The sequence below is a fragment of the Cryptomeria japonica genome, chromosome 5, assembly GCF_030272615.1.
Source record: "Cryptomeria japonica chromosome 5, Sugi_1.0, whole genome shotgun sequence".
Classification (NCBI taxonomy): domain Eukaryota; kingdom Viridiplantae; phylum Streptophyta; class Pinopsida; order Cupressales; family Cupressaceae; genus Cryptomeria; species Cryptomeria japonica.
In genome coordinates this window covers 130,305,385-130,327,533 of record NC_081409.1, presented here as the reverse complement: position 1 = coordinate 130,327,533, position 22,149 = coordinate 130,305,385, and the positions used below count along the sequence as shown (strand labels likewise).

Genomic DNA, 22,149 nt, shown 5'->3' with positions numbered 1-22,149 from the left:
GATAGGCTGCCCCTGCAACCTCATCATGTGTGCATATAGCCACAACATCCAAATTCTTAACCATTGTCATCTTTGTTGCTCACTCCAACAAAGCTATCAATACTCCTTGTTGAAAATCCTATTTGTTTTGAGCAAGAAATTGCTGAACTCCAACACAATATTAGAATCACAAAACTTAATTACATAGATATCATCGATGCTGATGTGGTCATGCAACTGAAAACTCATTTGTGACACCATACTAAATCTGAAAATCCGAATTCATCATACCATGTGTTGATTGTAACTAGGGTTATATGGGTTCGGATTGCCTTAAGGCAACATCCGAACCCCCTTTAGGACCGGGTCCTATCCTAGGGTAATGTGACCCATTCCTATGCTCAATCCTATACCACGCTATGCAAAATACACATCAAGTCAACATACATTCATTTCATTTTTCACATATGCGAATGAGAAAACAGCTCTGCTCATCAAGTGCGAATTAATAAGGAAGAAGGTGAATTTATCCAGACTTATGCGAATTTGTGCAAGATGACCTAGGTGGTGTTGTGCAACTTGAAGGACATAGAAAGAGCAGATCTGCTACACAAATAGATCAGATCTGATAGAAGAGCTAAGTATTGTAATTGTGCATTTTAAGAGGAGAATATATAATCTGACCTGTGGGTCTTTCATGCTGGGTTTTTCCTCATTAGAGGTTTTCCCAGGGTATGCTTGTTGTCTACTGTTTTATTTCTGATTTATGTTGGCTTATTAAATACTGCAAATCTGATTACAATCTAGGGCATATTTAATTTATGTTGGTCTAATAAAATACTGCAAATCTGATTACAAACTAGGGCATAATTAATTATCTAGATCTGATTAACACACTGTTGTGACCATTTCACACATCGCCCCATACAAATGGGGACCCCCTCTTTTTGCTTTTGTTTTGCCTGTTCTTCTCTCTGCTTTTAGGGTTTTGATTAAGTGAGTGAGTTGTCTGGACTAGGGTTAAGCCTTAGGGGTTTCTATTGGATATTTTCAAACCGAGTCTAGTCAAATTTTGAAGGTTATTACGCATCCTCCTGAAGATTGATTACTGAAGTTAGGGTTGTCTTAGGTCCAGTCAGGATTTTGAGGGCAAATTCAAATTTTGTCTAAATGTTAGCATTTTAATGATGGAATTGTGCATTTTTGTTTGGGTAAATTTTGACCAAATTTTTGGAAGCAAGATGACTGACCCTGGCCTTAAAGATGACCTAACTCTGCATGATGAAGTGATTTGAAGATTTAAACCGTGGATATTTTAGCTTGAAAAGGAGAAATCACCCCTGTCCCTCTCCCAGGGACCAAGGCGAAATTGATATTTGGTGCATCTTGGTTACTGACTTGTTTTAATGGTTTTATGCAGGGTCGCCAGGGGATATAATTGGACGTAAATTGAAGATTTTGAAGATTTTGAAGACTCGAAGATGATGATTTTGAATGATTAAGACAAAATCGCTCCTGTCCTTCACTGAAGGACCAAGGCGAAATGGCTTATCAGGGTCATTCTTGGCTTTGATTCGTCAAAATTGAGCGTCGAAGGCACAAGGAAGGATGAAGTGAGCGTAATTGAATATCCAGACTTAGTCAAAAAGCAGTGAAGGGTTGAACTCTTTGTCTAAAAGACAAGTTCGCTCCTGTCCCTCTCCAAGGGACCAGAGCGATTTTCTCCACACACACCTTCTGGGACCTTTCCTAGACTTGGGCTCTTGTTCATAGCTTGTAAAAGGATGGTATCTTTCCCAGCAAAGGAAATTTGAGATGAAAATTGTAATGATTTGGCCTTGAGGACAAAAGGCGCTCCTGTCCCTCACTGAAGGACCGGAGCTTGAGTTCCTAATTTGCATTGTCCTCATAAGATTTAAGTGATTTTGCGATTTGAGGAGGTCAAGAGAAGTATGTATTATTCGTTGAATATAACTTGAGTGGCCTACAAAGGAGAAAATCAACCCAAGTTGCAATAGGTGCTCCTGTCCCTCTCCAAGGGACCAGAGCGATTTTCAAAGGAAGCTCCTGTCCCTCTCCAAGGGACCAGAGCGATTTTCTCAAGAGACAAATTCTTGGCAAAGGTAAAGCGAGTTTCAAGTTTGAGATGAAGGAAAGAAGGCGTAATCACTCCATTGAAGATAATTTGAAAGTTAGCAAAATACAAGTGAGCTCATAATGGCCAAGGCGCTCCTGTCCCTCTCCAAGGGACTAGGGCGAAAAGCACATTATCTAGTCTTCCCCTCCAAATTTGGACGAATCGAGGCCAAGGCACAAGATGGCGATGATATTTAAAGGGCTTCAAGGAAGAATGAAGTTGCAAGGACCACAAAACTTAATGAAAATTGGCTAAGGCGCTCCTGTCCCTCACCAAGGGACCAGAGCGAAATCTTCAAATTTGCCTAAAAGCCTAACATTTTGGAATGCTACTTTCGTTTCAAAGACTCAAGATGGAATAAGGGATGATGTTTTACGCCTTGGAGGTAATTAGATATTGATATGGTTAAGAATTTATGCTATGGACTAAAAATCGCTCTTGTCCTTCACTGAAGGACCAGGGCGATTTCTATAGAATCAACCATTTTCCTTCCAAGACCACGTCAAGGCAAGGTGATACAAGATGGGAAATGTCTTTCGAAGGACGATGAACAGGGAATTGACCCCAAAAAATCAACAATCCTAGGCTCAAGAACAAAATCGCTCCTGTCCTTCACTGGAGGACCAGGGCGAATATCTTTGGAGAGTCTATGTTGCCTTGGAGAAACAAGTTAAGCATGCATAGAACGAGCAATAATGATCATTGCCTACCTCACATCATGAATTGGTAATTTGGAAAATGAAGTCCAAGGACAAAAGGTGGGATCGCTCCTGTCCCTCACCAAGGGACCAGGGCGAAAATGTTTTAAAGCAAGCTCCTTCCAAAGGTCACATGAATTAAACTCAAAATTCCAAGCAAGAGTGCCATTTTGAACGTCAAGGATGGGATGTTGAACATAAAAAAACTAGAAATGCGAGGTCTAAAATGTATGGGCGCTCCTGTCCCTCTCCAAGGGACCAGAGCGATGTTATTCATGTCTACTATTTTCCCATGCTTGAGCACGTACCTTGAAAAACTCATATTAAATGCCAAATTCGCTAAAACCTTGGAATATTCTAATTAAGTTGGCATTTAATAAAGGTGCGTTGATATTTAATAATTAATTTAAGCCTTTAAAAAATTGAAATTTTTAATTATAAAGGCATTTAAAATTAATTATTATTAAATTAAATTCAAAAATGGAGCGCTTAAGGTATCTTTTTAATGTTTTTTTGCAAAGTCGGCCTCTTCTTTTATTTAATTTTTATTTATTTCTGGCCTATTTTCCAAGTCGGCCTATGGGAAATTGAGGTGGTGAGCGCCTATATAAGAGAGGTATTTTGAGCGATGTTAATCCATCATTTATCCATTCATTCAAAGTGCGATTTGGAAGAACAAGAAGGAGTGCGAAGTTTTATTTAAGAGGAGCGAATTTTATTGAAGGTTAGAGGTGGAGCGAATTTTCCTCAAGGCGTTGAAGACTAAAGGTGGTGAAGTTGATAAAGGAAGCGCATTTTGCTAAAAGACTTCGATCTACCTTTTTCCTAGCGAATTTCCTTATTTTGCATCGTTTTTTAGAGTTAGTTCTCAAGAAGAGGTATGGCTAGATCTCCCTTGTTCAAATGTTGAAATTTTTAATTTCAAATTACGTAGTCTATTTTAGGAAATGATAATTCAAAGATTTATCATGAAGTTTCCTAATTGAAATCTTTGAATCTCCTTTCTACTCTATATGTTTAAATTGCAAAATATATTACTCATTATGAAATGTTGTGTAGGTGTCAAGATGGCGACCCCAAAGGCGGGAGCATCCACTGGTCAACTCTACTCTAGATGAAGGAAGTTCTTTTCGAAGACATCAGTACCAAATGCAATCAAGTTGAGGAGGTCATCCATCCAATCCAGGACAAGGTGTTTGAGGTGTTATGTTCTATTCTTGGTAGAAGGATTGAGGATGAGACAGATGTGAATCTTCAAGAGTTGGAGGAGAAGGTCAAGGTCATCTTTTGCAAAGATGAGAATGTTATCACAGATGAGCAAAGAGATCAAATGTTCGCTACTATGCTCCTGATTGAGAAAATCAAGGAACTCGAGCCTGGATGGGATGCAGCTCTTCTCAAGGCTTTCGATCAGGTCATCCACTTGGAGGAACGAATGAGGAATCTTCCAGAGATTCCTATTGCTGAGATCGAAGGAATTGTGTCTAGATTCACTGCATATGCTAAGAAGGAGCATTGGAAAGGGAACAAGGTTCTAGAAGAGAGGTTGTTATAGATGATGTGGCACCTTAATTATCATTGGTCTATGTTTCCTAGATTTTTGTGCCAATTAAATATTTGGCTATGCATTTAATATTGTTCAATAAAAGGGGAACTTTTTGTAATAAAACCCTAATTAGGGTTTAGGTGTCAAAATCTCAGCCATTGATCTTCTTTTGATCTGGGCCGTTCATTGTAATTGAGGATGCTATATATACCCTCATTCATTTTCATTTTGGAATTAAAAATTAGAATATAGATAGAGAATAGCAGAATAGAATTAGAGCTTTTGGAGAGAAGAAAGTTATCTTGTAGCAAGATTGAGTTTTGAAGAGAGAATTTTGAGCAATTGTTGTCTATTTTTGGCTTTGAGATCAATAAAATATTGAAGTTATGGTGTTTTATTGCAATTCTTGTGGCTACTTTCATGGTTGCTTACTTTCTTGAATCATTCTTGGTCGAAGTAGTATTTAAATTTGAAGGACTAAGTGTTGAGCTTGATCTTTGGTGAGATTCACGTTCCAAACCACTAGCTTCTTGCTGATTGTAAGAACGCCTTGTGTGGTCAACTGGAGATATTTGGATTACTTAAACCTTCAATCATCATTGAACTATTGATATGTACCTTCATGGTAGTGTCTATGATTCTTGATGATTTGAAAATCAATAATCACCTTAGAAGATCGCATCAATCTCAGTAGAGTTGTAATTCCTTGGCAATACTGAAATTGGTCGAATCCTACCAAAGCTAGCCTACATTGAATCACTCTTAGGATTAGATTAGAATTCATCCCTCGCAAACTCTACCTTTTGATATTTTTGAGAACTTGTTAGTTTTAGGAAATCTTGTTCCTGTACGGAAACGTAAGGCCCCTTGATGAAACAGCATTCACAACGACCACTGGTGCTTATCCACACGTAGAGACCCTACATTACAGAACCTTGGAGTCACCCTGATTGATCCTTCTTCGCGACATCTTCAGCAATCAGAGGCTTTATTCAAGAGAGGATAAGGTACCCTTGGGTTTTTTATTCTGTGTTAGGCAGTGTACAAAATACACGTCAACACATACCTAAGGCTTAAAATCTACACCATGAACCAGAAAGAGAATTAAGTATACCTTCTTTGTCATCTTTGAGGTCTTGTTCTGGTGAGATTGATATACGAATGCCAACCTCATGAGTCAACATGTCCTCTAGGGAAGAAAATTTGAAAGATTCATAAGAGTAGGTTGCCCATGCAACCTCTTGACATCCAACACCCAATCTCTTCACACTTGCTACCTTTGGTGCATCGTTTGCCAAAGCCTTCAAATCTGTTGAAATTTCTGATTGTGTTGATCATGTGAGTGCATTCGTTGGACTCCCAATGCAATATCGGAATGACATAACTCAATCTGAAAAACTTATCTCTTGTCTATCTTGTGAACCCATGTGTCCATGCCTTCGCTGCAAGTTCTCTCTTGCTTGATCAACTATCATCTTGTCATGCTTAGCTTTCTCCATCCACTGGTCATACTACAATAGAGTCCTCTCCACATGTTCAACACTATGCGTTAGCTTTCTTGGCTCCTTGTTCATGGCTAGTTTAGAGGAAAGTGTTTCATTAGCTGTAATGGAGACATCATGAAAGTCTGATTAGTCACCAACTTGTTGTTCTGACTGTTCTTTGTTTCTCCAAACTTCCTTCGCTGACTTAGCAAAATTTGATTCTATAATCTCATCTATGAACTCATTTGTAATAGAAGTAACATATGAAGAATCATTTTTATCCTCAGAATCAAAAATATTTTCGTCTTACTGTATTTCTCTGCAAGCTTCCTGAAATGATGGTAGAAATTTATTGGTATTCGTGCATTGGTGATTAGGCTCCCAATTCCTTTTGCATGAATAGCAAATGTTTTGTCTTATGAGTTCATTTCTGTTGACTGCTTGATTTCTTACATTTGAAGAATTCTTTTTGTTTGTTTCTTGCGTCCTTATAACTGAAAACCAAGGTTACCAGGAGACGGGGGTACTTGGTGACTCCGAAGACTGTTATGGGGACTGGTACAACTAATTTTCAAAAATAGGAGACAGATGCCAATTTTTTTTTTAAATATAATTTAATAATTTTCAAAAGATATCATGACAGAGAACTTTGAAAACAAGAACAGTGGTAAAGTTTAACATTAACAAAAATTGAAATTAAAATTGCTTATACTGCTGATACCATAGCCAATCTAATTTGTTTGGTCAGAGTAAGGTAATATAGATGTTGAGCACACTCAATATTGTCAGCTAAATAGCGAAGGCAATTTCTCTTAGACTATTACAATGATAAGAATTCAGTCCCCTCAAAAAGTCTACACTGTCAATAGATCCAATCACTATAACTTCTCATGGATTTTTGTCTTCCTGTGAAACGGTTTTCTTATTAGTCACTTCCCTACAACTTTGCTTTGCTGCAAGCTTATCTTATTTATTTGCGTTTTTTTTTTGCCTTTTTATTGCATTTTGCCCTAAATTTTCTAGTAGGAGACATCAATTTTTTGTTGGGAGACTTTAGAGATGAGAGGAGACGGCAGCCAAAAGCACCCTATGCATCAAGAAGTTTCGGGAGACATCATCGGTACCGGAGATGTGTTTCCATCTCCGGTATGTGTCTCTAGGGGTAGGAGACGGGTCTCTTGGTAACTATGCTGACAACTCAGGATGCTCCAACAATTTTGTTAAGTTTTTACCATAATTTTGAACACTTTACTGCATTTTAATCAGACATTCCCAAAAAATTTCTTCAAAGGACTTCATCTTTGCCTGATTGACCATCTACTGCAACTCCTAATCTGACAGGTTGGCATGTTCAAAGCTCTAAGACCACTGTAATATCCTGAATGAAATCTAACCGAATTTTTTGCCTTCAATGCCATCAACATTTCTTAAACAGATTGCTTGTATGCTAGAATGGTCAGTTTCTTATTTGCATAAATTGTGTTGTTCATTTGGAATGTTTGGGAGATGGATAAATTGTTTCGTGCCTCTATTCAATCTCATTCGAAAAGCAGGCGAGTTGCTTACTATTGAAATGGATTAAATATTCAGAATGTTCAACAATATTTATTAATATTGTGAATGTAACAATACTTAGGTAGTAATAATTAATTATTACTATTGTATTATTAGTTGTTATATAGTATATAATATATATGAAGTTTAATTTATATTTGTAATATATTAAATATTAAATTGTATATGAAATCATAGTTTTGAACATTTATAATTTAAAATAGTTGAATAATTAAGCTTTTAAATTTTAAATATTAATATGTTTATTTTTAATTTATTTTGTATATGTTCAATTATACTATATATATAATTTTTTATATTTTTTTGTATGGATGCACCCAAAGGTACCCAGCCCTCTAAATTTTTCATGCCATATCAGCATTCTGTACTCCCCTACCCGTACCATACTTATACCCGATTTGGCAACTTAGTAATTAAATTTGTTAATGCATGAACCCAAGTAAATATAAATTATTATTAAAAAACCCCAAAAATATCATGAATTTATTTGTTTTACAAAAGTTTTAGGTCAGCATTAATGGCTTAAAAGATTCAATATTGTCTCTAAACAAATTGAAGGAATTGTAGAGCAATAGAAAATAATGACTTTCTTGTCAAATACTCACTAATGTTTGTAATGTGATTTGGTTGCAATCTTGTGTTGGTTAGATAGTCAAGAATCTTCAAGTTAGTTCTACTCTTTAGCCTGCAACAATGACCACCAAAGAATTATGATGATCAAATTAAATCCATGATCAACATGTTATATTTCATAATAGACTATTAAATATTAAAATAGAATTACAGCTAGCAAGAGAGCATTAGGCAAAGAAGAAATCATAGAAAGGATGCTGAAAACAGTAAGCATGTAAAGTTATTATTGGAGAGTATATATGGTATTTATATGAATTTAATTATGTCAATTCCTGCCAAATTCTAAATTGATGGATGTGAATATGGGGCAATAGGACTAGGCTCCAAAGCATGGGTAGTGATTTCATGGTGAATATGGCCCAAAAACCAATGCTTACTTTTAAATTTTTAATGGTAATGGTGAATAGGACCAAAATCTATAGCATGGTGGGAGATTTCATTGCAAATAAGGCTCCAATAATCTGATGAATTTTAATGGTAATGGCACATATGGCCCCATATGTATTATGGGTTGTTAATAATGGTGGTGAATTTATGTGTAATTCAAATGTGTTTCATAAATGATGGGCAAATAGCTGTGGATCTTACATAGATTACTGTGGTGAAAACCATCAAATGTATCCAATTGATAAACACTTGAGAGTCTATTTTACAACCATTGAACTGATTTTTGGTAAAATCTTGGCAATTTGGGCCTTGTTACAAATTATTTGGTTGTCAAAAAATGAAGGTCCCAATTTGAAAATTTGTCAATTGGCAAAGATATGCTACTAAAGAAATTGCTGGCCTAGGCTAACATGCTCTTTACTCTAAACACAACAATGTTCGGTAGAATCCTCTCCACCTAGAAACAAACTTGTTAAGCAGTAAATTATTAATGTGCTTAAAGCATAGGGAATGCATATGCATTACAAATTTGGTGCCTACAAATACTATTCTTTTTTAAAGAGAATTGTTTTGTTCATCTTGTTATATGAATTAAGACACTAATCCTTTTGTTCCAATATCTCAGGTGTGTGGATTTGATCTTTTGCGTTCTCAGGGAAGATCTTATGTCTGTGATGTGAATGGTTGGAGCTTTGTAAAGAATTCTTACAAGTAAATGTTTTTCAATTTATCTCTGATGGGCTTCATTACACAGACTATCATGCTGTTCTTTTTATGCAAAACACCCTTTATGTGTATCTTAAGATTGTAAATATTATCTAATAAGAGTTTTTGTCTTTCCTTCTCTGATCTTGCATGTTGCTAACATCTTTATCATATAGATATTATGATGATGCTGCATGCGTCTTACGCAAGATGTTCTTAGAGGCTAAAGCACCTCATCTTTCTTCGACAATTCCTCCATCACTTCCTTGGAAGGCCACAGAACCAACTCAGCCTTCTGGGTTAACTCGACAAGGCAGTTCTGCCATTATTGGCACTTTTGGGCAATCTGAAGAATTACGTTGTGTTATTGCTGTTATGCGCCAGTAAGATGGTCTCGCACTCATAATTTCATTTTGTAACCAAGGAAGTATTGCAAGGACCTATTTATATTATGTTGCTTTTTGGTTTGCTGAAAAGTACTTATTATTTTTTCAGTGGTGATCGTACACCTAAGCAAAAGGTGAAGCTAAAAGTCACTCAAGAGAAGCTTTTAAATTTGATGCTCAAATACAATGGTGGAAAGCCTCGTGCAGAGGTAATGGACACTTTTCTGTTCGAACCTGGCACCAATTTAATTTGCCATGTTGCATATGCACAACATTTAATTTATCTTTTGCAGCTGTTTTTTGGAAACATTAAGCAACACTTTTGCTATCCTATTTACTGCAGACAAAGCTTAAGAGTGCTGTGCAGTTGCAGGATCTTTTAGATGCAACACGGATGCTGGTTCCACGTGCAAGGTATGAATGAGAGCTACATAAAGAATTCTTGTGCTGTTTTCACATTGCTGAAACTTACCCTGGAAATTTATATACACAAAGCACAAATTAATATTCTAAAACACTGTGAATGGTCAATTTTGTGCAGTCTTTAGCTTGCTTTTATCTTTTGTCAGTGATACAGTCCATATTTTTAGTGTTTCATTAGGTGTTCACTGCCTTAGGTGGTTGTTAGGAACTTTGGGGCATTTTGAGAATGCAAAGAGGACGTACCCAGTTGATCTCAAAATTATCGGACAAACATACAAATACAGTTGGACTGCTGGGAGCATGGAAGTGCAATTTTCTTCCAGGGTCAAAAACAGCTGAAGAGATTTATTGAAAGTGTGATGCTTTTACATATTTGGATCCTTTGGAAAAATTATGTAATTTAAAAAAATAAAATAAAAACAGCACCTTGTTTTGATTTTGTATGTAAAAAAGTTTTGATCTGTGCAAGTTGGAAGACTAGGGTTTAGCGATAGTTTTAGCTGTGGCAAAATTTGTCTTACAAGTTTTATTGTCGTTGAACTGGTCTCTGATCGAATAGAGAACATGTGACAGGATTGATCACCGTTGAACTTGACCCATCCAACACGTAAAATGGCTTTCTTTTTCTCTGATTGCATTGACGGTGTTACCCTGTCTTTTGGTTGACTCATCTACCCTTTCTTTCCTATAAATAAACCCTTTTGGGTTGTTTTGGAGATGTGGATATAGTTGTAAACCAAGAGATTTCTGATGGTCGAGAGAATTTAGATTAGCTCAAACTAGAATATTTTCTGCTTTTGATCCTTTTGTGATCCAAGATATTGTTGTTGTAGGTTATAATTCATGGAATCTTGGTATAATTAGTGATCTGATTTCAGTCTGAGAGTTGGAGGATGAGTTTGCATATAGGAAAAGCTATGGACGTAGGCTTACTTACAACGGAAAGCATGAAATATGGAAGCAAATTTTTAATTCCATGGCTGAACTAAATCAAAGACATAACAAATTTGTGAAGAATATTGTCTTACATTGATTATAAATTTAAAATACATGAGTTTAGAATGCAAGGCTGGAGTAGTCTCCTTTAATCTGACAGAATAGATACATCCATCTAATTTGCCATGAACTTGAGAGGTACAATCCATCTGGATAGGCTGTCTGCAAATGCTGCAGGTGTGCATTAGAGGTGTATGCCATACATCTAAAACTAGAGTTCCTTTTTGAGAAACCCTCTAGAAGAGATTCATATGTAATCTATATATAGTTTATGCTGGAAATATTGTCATTGATTTCAAAGGAATTTTCTGTTGTAGTCATGGAGATTGATGAACATATTGGATAATTCTCGCACATTTGATTTGGATTATTATGTTTTACATTACATACTGTAGTTATGCCTTACATTATGTCATTATGTCATTAATGTTAAAGAAGGTAAAAAGAAATCAATGTCAAAGTATTAAGGGTGGTTTACTTCATTAAATAAGTAATGCACAAAAATTAAAATCTCAGTCTCAGTCTGAGCATATATTACAAACTCAGTCTGATTATAATTTATGTTATTGATACTAAGACTAAAACAGAAAAAGACAAAATTCATTGTCTTATTTACAAGCAAAAACAAAAAGGACAGCGAAAAGCCACATAAGACTGAAATGTCTTATATAAGACAAATTGTGGCATACAGTAAGCTGTTGATAAAAGACGAAAAAAAAAGGAAGAAGCAATGACTAAAGTTTTGTAAAAAACAGCAATAACTCAAAATTTATTAATAATTCCCAACTTGGATGACCACATGGGAACATCTTTTAAGAACAACTTAAAGTCATTGAGCCTAGGCATGGGGGTCAAAAAGCAACTTGAAATTATAAAATCACTTTAGTTATTACCTTCCAGAAATGAACTCCAAGAAACTTGAATAAACCACCCCTCAAACTGGACTGCTAGAAATAGAAACCAAGTGTTGCATCATACTACTAAAAATAGTACTCACTGAAAATAGCATACTACTAAAAATAGTAAGTGACTTCAAACACCTTTTAAGCACAATCCGGGTAGCCGTCGTAACTTACTAAAAATAGTAAGTTCAAAAATCTCCTCTGATGGAAATGCATGTCACACCATTTTGAAGCTCTTTGAAAACCCAAAAAGAACTAGAGAGAAAACTACTAAACTCGTACGAACACCCCTTTGAAATCTACCTTGAAGATGGAAACCCTAATTTAGTCTCTGATTACCCTACGAGTTTCCAGAATAGGCTAAAGATCCATCTAATAGTCTAGAGCTGAGAAGGGGACATTACAGTCCGCCCTCCCCAAGATTGCTTGTCCTCGAGCAATCGCAAGGTTGGATGTTGCAAAATCTGATCATTCTCCCAAGTCGCATCCTCAATCGATAGGTTCTTTCATTTAACCAAGTACTCTTTAAGAGTCCTTCTCCTCAAAGAGCATTCCTTGGAGTCAATGATGGCCTCCGGAATTAGAACTAACTGCCCCTCCCCATCCAAAGGAGGTAAATCTGATGAAGCTACCACATTGTGCCCAAGTGCCTTCTTGAGGCATGGCACATGGAAAACATTGTGTATCTTACTGTTCTTAGGTAACTCCAACTCATAAGCCACTTCCCCGACCCTCCTGGTGACTTTGAATGGTCCATAAAAATAGGGCTTGAGCTTCTTTGCTCCACTCTTCTTTAGAGTGGACTGTTGGTAAGGCTGGAGCCTCAAGTAGACCATATTCCAACCTCAAAAGTGCGCTCTACTCACTGCCAATCAGCATACATCTTTTGCTGGTTCTGTGCATGCTGAATGTTGTCCTTCAAAGATCTTAGAATGTCTTGACTTTGTTGCGACATATCCCTCGCTTGTGGGGCTCTACTATCTCCAAAAGTCAAATCAGCAAAACTAGGTGCCTCTCATCCATACAGGGCTGTGAAAGGAGACATCCTAATCGACATGTGATAGGAAGAGTTTTAACAATACTCTCCCAAATGAAGCCATCTCACCCAAGCCTTCTATTGCCCTGACACATAATTTCTGAGATAACCTTCTAACCACTTGTTCACAACCTCAGTTTGTCCATCAGTCTGAGGGTGATAACTGGTGCTAGGAATGAGTACTGTGCCACTCAATCTAAAAATCTCCTGCCAAAAGATGCTTAGAAATTTGTTGTCCCTGTCACTCACAATGGTTTTCGGCAAACCATGCAATCTAAACACTTCTTTGAAGAAGAGATCAACAACTTGAGCCATTGTAAATGAGCTAGTAATGGCAAAGAAATGTGCAAACTTAGTCAATCTGTCCACAACTACATATATGCAATCTTTCCCTTGCACTCTTGGCAACCCACCCCTCTGAAATCCACCTTGAAGATGGAAACCCTAATTTAGTCTCTGATTAGCCTACAGGTTTCTAGAATAGGCTAAAGACCCATCGAGCAGTCTATAGATGAGAAAGGGACATTACACTAGCATTTAGACAAATATCGCTGGTGTGAGAAATTAGTGATTGTAGAAGAAGTATGCTATAGATTGAGGGTGTATAAAAGATTTGTATTGAATCGTTTGATTCTGAATTATGTAATGTTTATTGTCTTTTGGTGATGTATTTTATGTCGTAAAGGTTCCTTGTGTAAGTCTTGGTGTCTTGTAATCTTGTTTATGCATATTGTTCCATTTACTTTTGTCAATGTTCTTAGATATATTTGACAAATACTGTTGACTATTTTTGTATCTCATTATCTTAGGTTTCTTTATACCATTTTGTCAATCGTTTACGATAGGGGTGCAAATATCCAACAAATTTTCACATCTTTGATAATATACTAGTGAGATGTCGTGCTTCCACATATCCCTGCACATGCATGGACTAGGGCACCCCACCTCTCAACCAAGGCATCAGTTGAGTGATGATGTTCCTATTGTGTCTCACTCCCAATTAGTGTCTCATAATTAGGTATGTATTGTTAGTTTCTTTTGTACTTCTTGTATTAGATACCTTCAATTGTGGAGGGACATATGCAATGGGAGGGATTCAAAAATGTTTTGGTTTGATGCTTGTTGTGGTCCCCAAGGTCATGTGACCAAGACCTCTTAGTCTATACCAATCTATGGGGGACATCATTAGATCTTTTATCAATGCCTTAATAGTTATTTGTTATTGTGTTGTTGGCTCTTCTTCTAGTGATACAAATTGGATTTAGTTCTTCGATTTTGCCATTCCAACATCTTTAAAGTCTATTTTATTTGCCAATTTGTTCTTTCTCTTGGACATTTGGACTATTCTTTACTATTTATAGTTGTCTTAGTTGTCTCACAGGGTCTCTCCCATTTTATAGGACTAGGATTTCCCTATGCCTAGTTGATCCCTCCTTTTTGTTCATTAAAATGCTTGTCTACCTTTTGACTTTGATTTTTCTTTTAGACATCTTCTACTTGTAGTTTCTTTGGAGCCTCTTCTGGATCCCTCTTACTAGTTATCATCAATTGGAAATTATATTTCCAAGTCCCCTTGACCTATATTGGTCACTTGTGGACTTCAATATGATTTCTTTCTCCTTTAGCTTATGTCCTTTAATAAATTAATCCTATTAAAAGTCTTTTTTTGTTATATTTTCTTTTCTCCAAAAGATTGAGAATTTTAGAAAGTTATAGCAAGTAACAATTAATTATCCAATTAATACTTCATTCTTTTCATTTGTGAGAATAAAAATGTGATGAAGTGTATGTTTTTGGTCTATGAGATGTATTTAAGTTTTGGTTCTAACGAATCTTCATCTGTGATTTTTATTTAAGTTTTTTTTCTTAAACCCTTTTCAGGTCTGGAAGGGAGAGTGATAGTGATGCTGAGGACCTTGAGCATGCAGAAAAACTTCGACATGTGAAAGCGGTTCTTGAGGAGGTATTCAATTATTTCATTCAATATTCTTCATTTTGATCTTACTTTCACTTCTTTCCATGACCATATCAAATATAAGATGCTTACAATTAACTACATTCCTCTTTATTGCACTCAATTTAACTGCCAAGTGGCTTCCTTTCTACATTTTATGGAATGTTGATATAGTTTTGTAGTACATGATATTTACATCTAGTTTATTTTTGCTTCAAGTATTTATTCATCATCCAAGGTAATTAACAAACTTGTGAGATTAAAGTTTTACCTCCCTGAAGTAGGTTCTTTCAGTGAAGTTTATCTGGTTATTTTACATGGGCATCATATGTGATCATTTCTACCATATTGTGCTATATTCCTTTCTTAAAAGCATGTTGGTTGGAATAATTATCAATTTGTGTTTATGCCACTTAAGATTTGTACATTTTTTCTCTTATTTATAAAAACAACAACTCAGTACTTTTTGCAGTCCAATGTCAGGCATGTTTGTAAATATCAGTGAGGATTAAATGGATTAGTTAGCAGGAAGCTGCACTCATGTCTTTGATCTTAGGTTTTTGCATTTTAATAAAAACTTCCAATGCACTAACAGCATTGAACATCATTCTTTTCTTGTCAAACGCTTTTGTTGGAGGTGTTTTGCATGCATCCGTCCTATAAAAGGATTCACATGATTGGAGTAGTGGTGTGCTGTGGTAAACATTAGTTTGGAACATTATCCTTGGACCCTTTTAAGAAATGGAAAAATGTAGGCAATTTTGTGACCATATGTTATTTAGACATTTTTTTTGTGTTATCATTTCACTTTATGGATTTTTTTTGTTTATGAGCTACAGCCTTTGTTACACAAAGTTTCTGGGACAGGGACAGGTGGATGTGTTTCTGAAATGGATTTTTTGCAAGGTCATTGTTAGAAAATAAAAAAATAGAAAAAAAAAAAAAATATAGAAAATTTCACTTAATCGTATGATTTCATGGATAAGACATTTATCATATACATTATAGAACCTTTATACATGACGTTAAAGTTGAATTGATATTTCAGATGAGAGTTGACAAACAAATTAACAAAATTTAGTTGCTTTCATAGTCAATGTGCATATATATTATACAAAGATTACAACAAAATATTGAAATGCTGCATGTTTCAATCACAAAATGACAAGAACATAGAAAATTTGCAGTTGTCCATAATCAACATCTGATAACACTGCACTAGAATTGGGGTCTGAATTTGAGTCATTGCCATTATGTGGGGCTGCCTCATTCATTGGACCCCAATCAATCCTTCTCATGCCTCCTCCTCATCAATTTGTGTGGCATCATTGGGATTGCCATCCCACCCTGCGGTTCGAGTTTAATGATATCGAGTAGTTTATTCATCCAAAAGATTCAAGTCACCATGTCCTCTTGATTAAGGGGGTAAATGGGTAGTGCGCCTTGTGGGTGTTTGGGGGCAACACGTGCCATTTTCATAATTTTATTGCTTTTAAGATAGATGACTTCTTTTTTCTGTTAACCTGTTATTTCCACTATTCATCTCCTGAATCCAACTTGAACTTGCTGTTATATCTTTAATTTTCCAAATCTTATAGGTAAAGTCTTATGTTAGGAGAATTGACTCAGAATTCAGTAATGATGAGTTTAACAAAGTTATAAAAAACCTGTATGCATGTGCTGTGATTGAATATTTTATCTTTAGGGAGGCATTGTATAAATGCTACATAAATATAGTATCCAGGTAACTGTGGTTGTAAGGGTTGGATTGTGCAATCCTCTTAGGCTTTGGTAAATGTTTTGATTGCATCTTTCACATTAAAACTTCATGGTCCTGCACATTGTTTGAAGTTAACCTTTTATCTGCTGTTAATTATTTGTCATACTTTGTTTCCAGTTTTACTGTTATCCTGCTGGCAGGTGTTAACTCCATAGTGTACCCTATACAACGTTTTGACTTAAGCTACATATTGACACATTTTTGAATCTGCTAGAACGGTAATTTTTTGTTAATAGACTTACTGAAATTCTTGGTATATCCACATACAAACTGGATGCATTGCCTTGGCTTAAAACAGTTTTTTCTGATGCCTAGTTAATATCTGCTCAAATGTTGATGAATCTACAATTGTGGGATTTATTGAATTATTGAACTTTTAGCATGGGGTGACTAATCACTAAACTACAACTATTAGCTTATTCTCCCTTTTTTGACTGACCTGTAGTGGGTTTCTTTGACCTTGTGTTTACTGAGTTTTTTTATTTTGCGTGTTCTTTTAATGACTTGTAATTTCATAAACTCAGCATTTAATATTGTTTAATATGTATCGATTGAGTATTAAATACAACCTTCTTGTAGGGTGGACATTTTTCTGGGATATACAGAAAGGTTCAATTGAAGCCTCAAAAATGGGTAAAGGTATTAAAAGAGAATGGTGAAGGTGAAGAAGAACGCCCAGTAGAAGCATTGATGGTACTGAAATATGGTGGTGTCCTTACACATGCAGGGAGAAAACAAGTAAGTTGATTGGTATTCTAGAAAACAAAAGCTGTTCGTTATATTATTTTGATTTTATATGTTTTTTCATTGAGTGCCATTAAATTTTATAGCTATTTAGGAACAAATAAATTAAATTAATGCTCATGTTTATGCTCGTCTCCAAGTCATAAGGAAGAACATTAGAAAAGGAAACCTTCATTTATTTATATTTTGTCGGCCATACACTGTTCTGCTGTCAGTTTAATAAATAAGAAGTTTCTGTTTAATTTAATTAAAATGAATGTAGAAGACTTTTAGATTCTATCCTTTCCAATATAATCTGCATGTCTAAGATGTTAGAGATTGGGAACTCTTATGATTTTAAGTTTGTAGCTTCTACTTGTCTTTGTATCTGTATTAAAGTCTAGGAAATGAGTAGTTGCTTGTAAGATGTTGGTTATGCTTGAGAATGCTTAAACTGAATATAATGTAGAATGTTTTGAATCACATACCATGATCCTTCATCCTTATGATAGTTCATGGTGTGTGATTCAAAAGGTTGATGTAAGAAATTTATAGATTGTTTTGACTAAAAACATTCTCACACATTTTTATGGATTATGAAAATATTTTGTCTATGTACTGGTTAGCTTGGAAGTATAGTTTTACTACTCACGTAGTACTTACCAGTTTTTTCAGTGTAAACTCACTACCTGCCACGTTCTATTGAGTTTCAGCTGACTACTTGACAAGTCTGTTCGATATGCGTGTTCTTTGACACCAGAGTCAGGATGCATAAAACTTTTTGAAAAAAAAAGTGATTTTTACACTTAAAACACATGCTTTTTTGCCGTTATAACTTTACATGACCAATGGGAAAGATTACACCAACATTATAGCATTCCTTTGAGAATTGAAGTGAAAATACACGGGTTTTGCCCTCTTTAAAATTAAAGAAAAGGACATGTGCCATGAAGGTTTGTGTGGTCTCAAAGGGCTTCATTTGGGCTTGGTGGCTACCCTCACCCAATGTGGGCACTGACCTCAAACCACCACTAGACTCATTTGATGCATTTTTTAACTAGATTTTGGATAAAATTTATTAATTTTTAATAAATTAAATATTTTTTAAGTTGCCGAGTTTTGCTGAGTCAAAACTTTTTTGGTCTACTAAATCCAAGTGTGCAAACTATGCTTGGGAGTTGGGAGTATTGTATCCATGACTTAATTTTTAAAAATGTAAATATTGGTAGCAATCCCTCTTGAACTTAATGACAGTATGTAAGATACCACCCTTGATTGCTACATTTTTTTTTTTGGTAATTTCTTCCACTTGTAATTAAGTCAAACAATTAGCATGAATGGAGGGGTTTTGTTTGGAAGCTTATGTACTGATAGTTTTTGCAATGATGTAACATACTTAAACTTAACATTTGTATATGAAATGTTTTAACAGCAATGATATATTAAATATCAACTATAGTGACTGCTGTTATAACAGGGATGCCTTAATATCAACAATAATGGAGATACAATAATCGCTTTTAACACACTGCTGTTCAAAGCACGGAATGAGTAATACTGGTTTCTGTCCTTAATATGGAGATAAATCAGACAACAAATGCACCAGTAATATCACCTCATAGTAGATGACCGAAAGAGGGTGTTTGTTCCATGTTAGGATGTTGAAAATTAATGTTTGCAACAGCACCTTTGAGATTCAAATATAATGTGAACATATAGGCAGATTACACACATAATAAAGCACACAAATCTCTGACCTGGAAGTGCTGTGATCTGGGTATATAGCAGTAGGAATAAATCTACAATTTCATACTTAGAATTGCCTTGTCTCCTCATCACCATTGCTCAGAATTCACTGCTGCAGAAAAGACAATCTCCACATGCCTGGAAAGGGTGTCAAACCCTCATGTCCCACCTAGAATTTTCTTATTTATTACAAAACCAATGCCTAACTCAGGAAACTGCTTGTGCCCAGATAGTACTGACTTCAATCGCGTGCCAAACCCATACTATCAGCTGTATGTCTGTCATTAACAGTGGAGCTGCATAGAATGATTTGCTCCAGCAATATATCTCAGCGTTTAAGCTGAAGAAGACTCATCCCATGATGTATATAGAATCCAACTTGTCCCAAGGAACCAAGGTTTCCTCCAGCAAAAGGGTACCAATAGTCTTCCCCCTTGAATCGTCTCACACTCAAGGATTAAAGTCACCCAGCCAATAAGAATAATAATGGTGTCTACTTCAAATCGGCTTTAAAAATCTTTTAAACTCACTGAACTTTGTCTTCACTGAAGACTTAATAAATTTCAAAAACTTCAACCTTTGAATTTAAATGCAAACCTGAAAATCTCCTTAAGCACAAGCGTGAACCTTGTCTGGATTCACCTTTGAATTTGCAATAACAAATGAGGGTTTTCGTTCCTGCTCAAAACTTCCAACACTCTGCCCATCCCTTTATGGAATCACTCTAATGAAGACAAAGGGTTTTCATCCTCAGCTTTAAGAAACAATTGGGGTTTTCATCCCATTGGTTAGAGTTCTGGCTACAGGCACAAATCTCTAAATCTGTATAGAGAAGTAAACAAGCTTCTGAATCTTTTGTATCTCCCAAATGAGATCCCCCAGCTTCCTTTTATAACCATCCTGAGAACTTTCCAGAAAGTAGAATATTAAATTACTTTATAAATTAAATAAGCCATATTACTCCAAAAAGTGATAAATTTAATTTTTTATCATTGCGGGCGCTATATTCACTTGGTTAAGTGTTCAACCTTAAAGAAATTCAATTCTCATTCCAACGAGAAATTATACTAAGGTACTTTTTAAATAATTTAAATAATATTATGCAACCTTAGTAAATGATTTAGTTAATAGCTCATTATTACACCCGAGTCGTGGAAAGTTGGAAACTATCGACAAGCATCAGAATAGAAAACTGATTACACTCGTGATATCGATGATGAATGATGAGAGTCAGACTTGACTGGGTGACTTACTATAAATAGATGCCAACTCCAAGAATCTTGGAGAACACACTAGAAGTCAGAAATAACTTTGGAAAGTGGCATATGAGTCCTCTAGACCATCTAAGCTCACCAATAACATCAAATAACCCCTCTAATAAAGTTGGCACACACCCAGGTCAAAGTCAACTGCAATGCAAGAGAAACCAAAAAATGGGGACATTACACGATATTATTATTAAAGGGACAAGTCAATTGAATGAACAGTTGCATTTCAAATTTTTAATAATTTTGGGATTATCACTACAATTATTAAATGTCATGAACCTTATCATCTTTCACTTGTCTAATGTTTAGCAATAAGGAGAAATCCTTAATATGATATAAATTTTTAGTCAATTTGCTATATTTATCAAAACATAGAATTGAGTATTCTAATATTTGTTTTTGTGCTTTTTTGACAGGCTGAAGAACTAGGGAGATATTTCCGGAACCATATGTATCCAGGTTGGGTCTAAGCATATCAAAACCGACATCTTATCCCTATTCTATTTCTGGGCATCCTTGCATTCTCTGTTTTCTCTATTTGTGCAGAATCTTTTTGAAAAGTGGCAGCAACCGTTTTCTCCAACTTGAGCTATTGTCAAGTTGTAATAAGCTATAAGATATTCCATCTGTGTAACATAGCCAATATCACAAGTTGAGCATGCTGAACATGCTCTACGTCAGTGCATCTTTAAGTGTGGTTAACTGTAGAAAAGGCAACCCAGTCTCTATTGTTTATGTTTGAAGTAATGAAATTGAAAAAGCATATTCCTTCCATGATAACCTCTACAAATTGTCCAACAAATGTTTTCAAATCTGACCTTCAAATTAGTTTTGTTTATATAATAGTCCTTTATTTATTGATTGTCACCTTTTGCTTTAAAAAACTTTAATTAAAAAATCAAGAATGGTTTTTAAAATTCAACTTGGGGGTATATATTATTTCATATTATGCTGTTTAAAAGGTGGGCTTACATGGGTTCCTCATGGAGATGTTGAGTGTAACAGGTAAACATATCAATATGCAGGAAATGTCATTATATCTCTATAATAATTTTAATAGGATGTAGTCTCTAGGTGATGTGGAACTTGAGTTTCATTATCATGCCATGAGTAGCACTGTAAGGTCAGGAATAATTTGTAACAATATATCAACTTGAAAATAAACTTCTCTGGGTAGTCAATGATAAGGATATCATGAATTTAAAAAAAAAGTATAATTAAATTATTTGAGGGTAATTTGTTTATTTAAAGATACTTCAAATTCTCACGTTTAGTCAAACTGATAAATTTCATGAAGAGTAACTGCACAATGATTCACATATGACACTGCTACATAGAAAGATCTGTGAATCCAATATATTTTTAATAATGAATGACTATGCTCTGAAAAATTCCTTTTTAATTTTTTTATGATAATATATTGCTTATATTTATTTACCATTTAACATACAGGAGAAGGAACAGGTTTGCTACGCCTGCATAGTACATATCGCCATGATTTAAAAATATATAGTTCAGATGAGGGTCGTGTACAGGTTGGTGCTGGCAGAAAATATTATTTGTCCATTTTGGGTATTTGTGGATACAAATGCCTACCTATGGTTTCCTTCTTGATTGCTCTCTAAATTTATATAGAGACTTATCAGCTTTTTAACATGCAGATGTCTGCTGCTGCATTTGCAAAGGGTCTTTTAGATCTCGAAGGACAATTAACTCCAATTCTGGTAATATCCCCATTCGATCAGTGATAAGAATTTCCCTTCTACATTTTTGTCTGCTTATGACATGAAC

General features: G+C 35.3%; 1 protein-coding gene across 6 annotated transcripts in view; it reads left to right on the top strand.

The window, feature by feature from the left end:
* The window catches only part of LOC131076618 (inositol hexakisphosphate and diphosphoinositol-pentakisphosphate kinase VIP2), a 311,202-nt gene that overhangs the window by 171,426 nt on the left and 117,627 nt on the right, over positions 1-22,149 (top strand). For all 6 annotated transcript variants that reach the window (XM_058013892.2, XM_058013893.2, XM_058013895.2 and 3 more), the window contains exons 11-19: positions 9,065-9,150; positions 9,321-9,527; positions 9,640-9,739; positions 9,874-9,944; positions 14,769-14,850; positions 17,201-17,359; positions 20,775-20,817; positions 21,811-21,893; positions 22,020-22,082. In XM_058013892.2, coding sequence (XP_057869875.1) covers positions 9,065-9,150; positions 9,321-9,527; positions 9,640-9,739; positions 9,874-9,944; positions 14,769-14,850; positions 17,201-17,359; positions 20,775-20,817; positions 21,811-21,893; positions 22,020-22,082 — 894 coding nt within the window. The remainder of the gene's footprint in view (positions 1-9,064; positions 9,151-9,320; positions 9,528-9,639; positions 9,740-9,873; positions 9,945-14,768; positions 14,851-17,200; positions 17,360-20,774; positions 20,818-21,810; positions 21,894-22,019; positions 22,083-22,149) is intronic.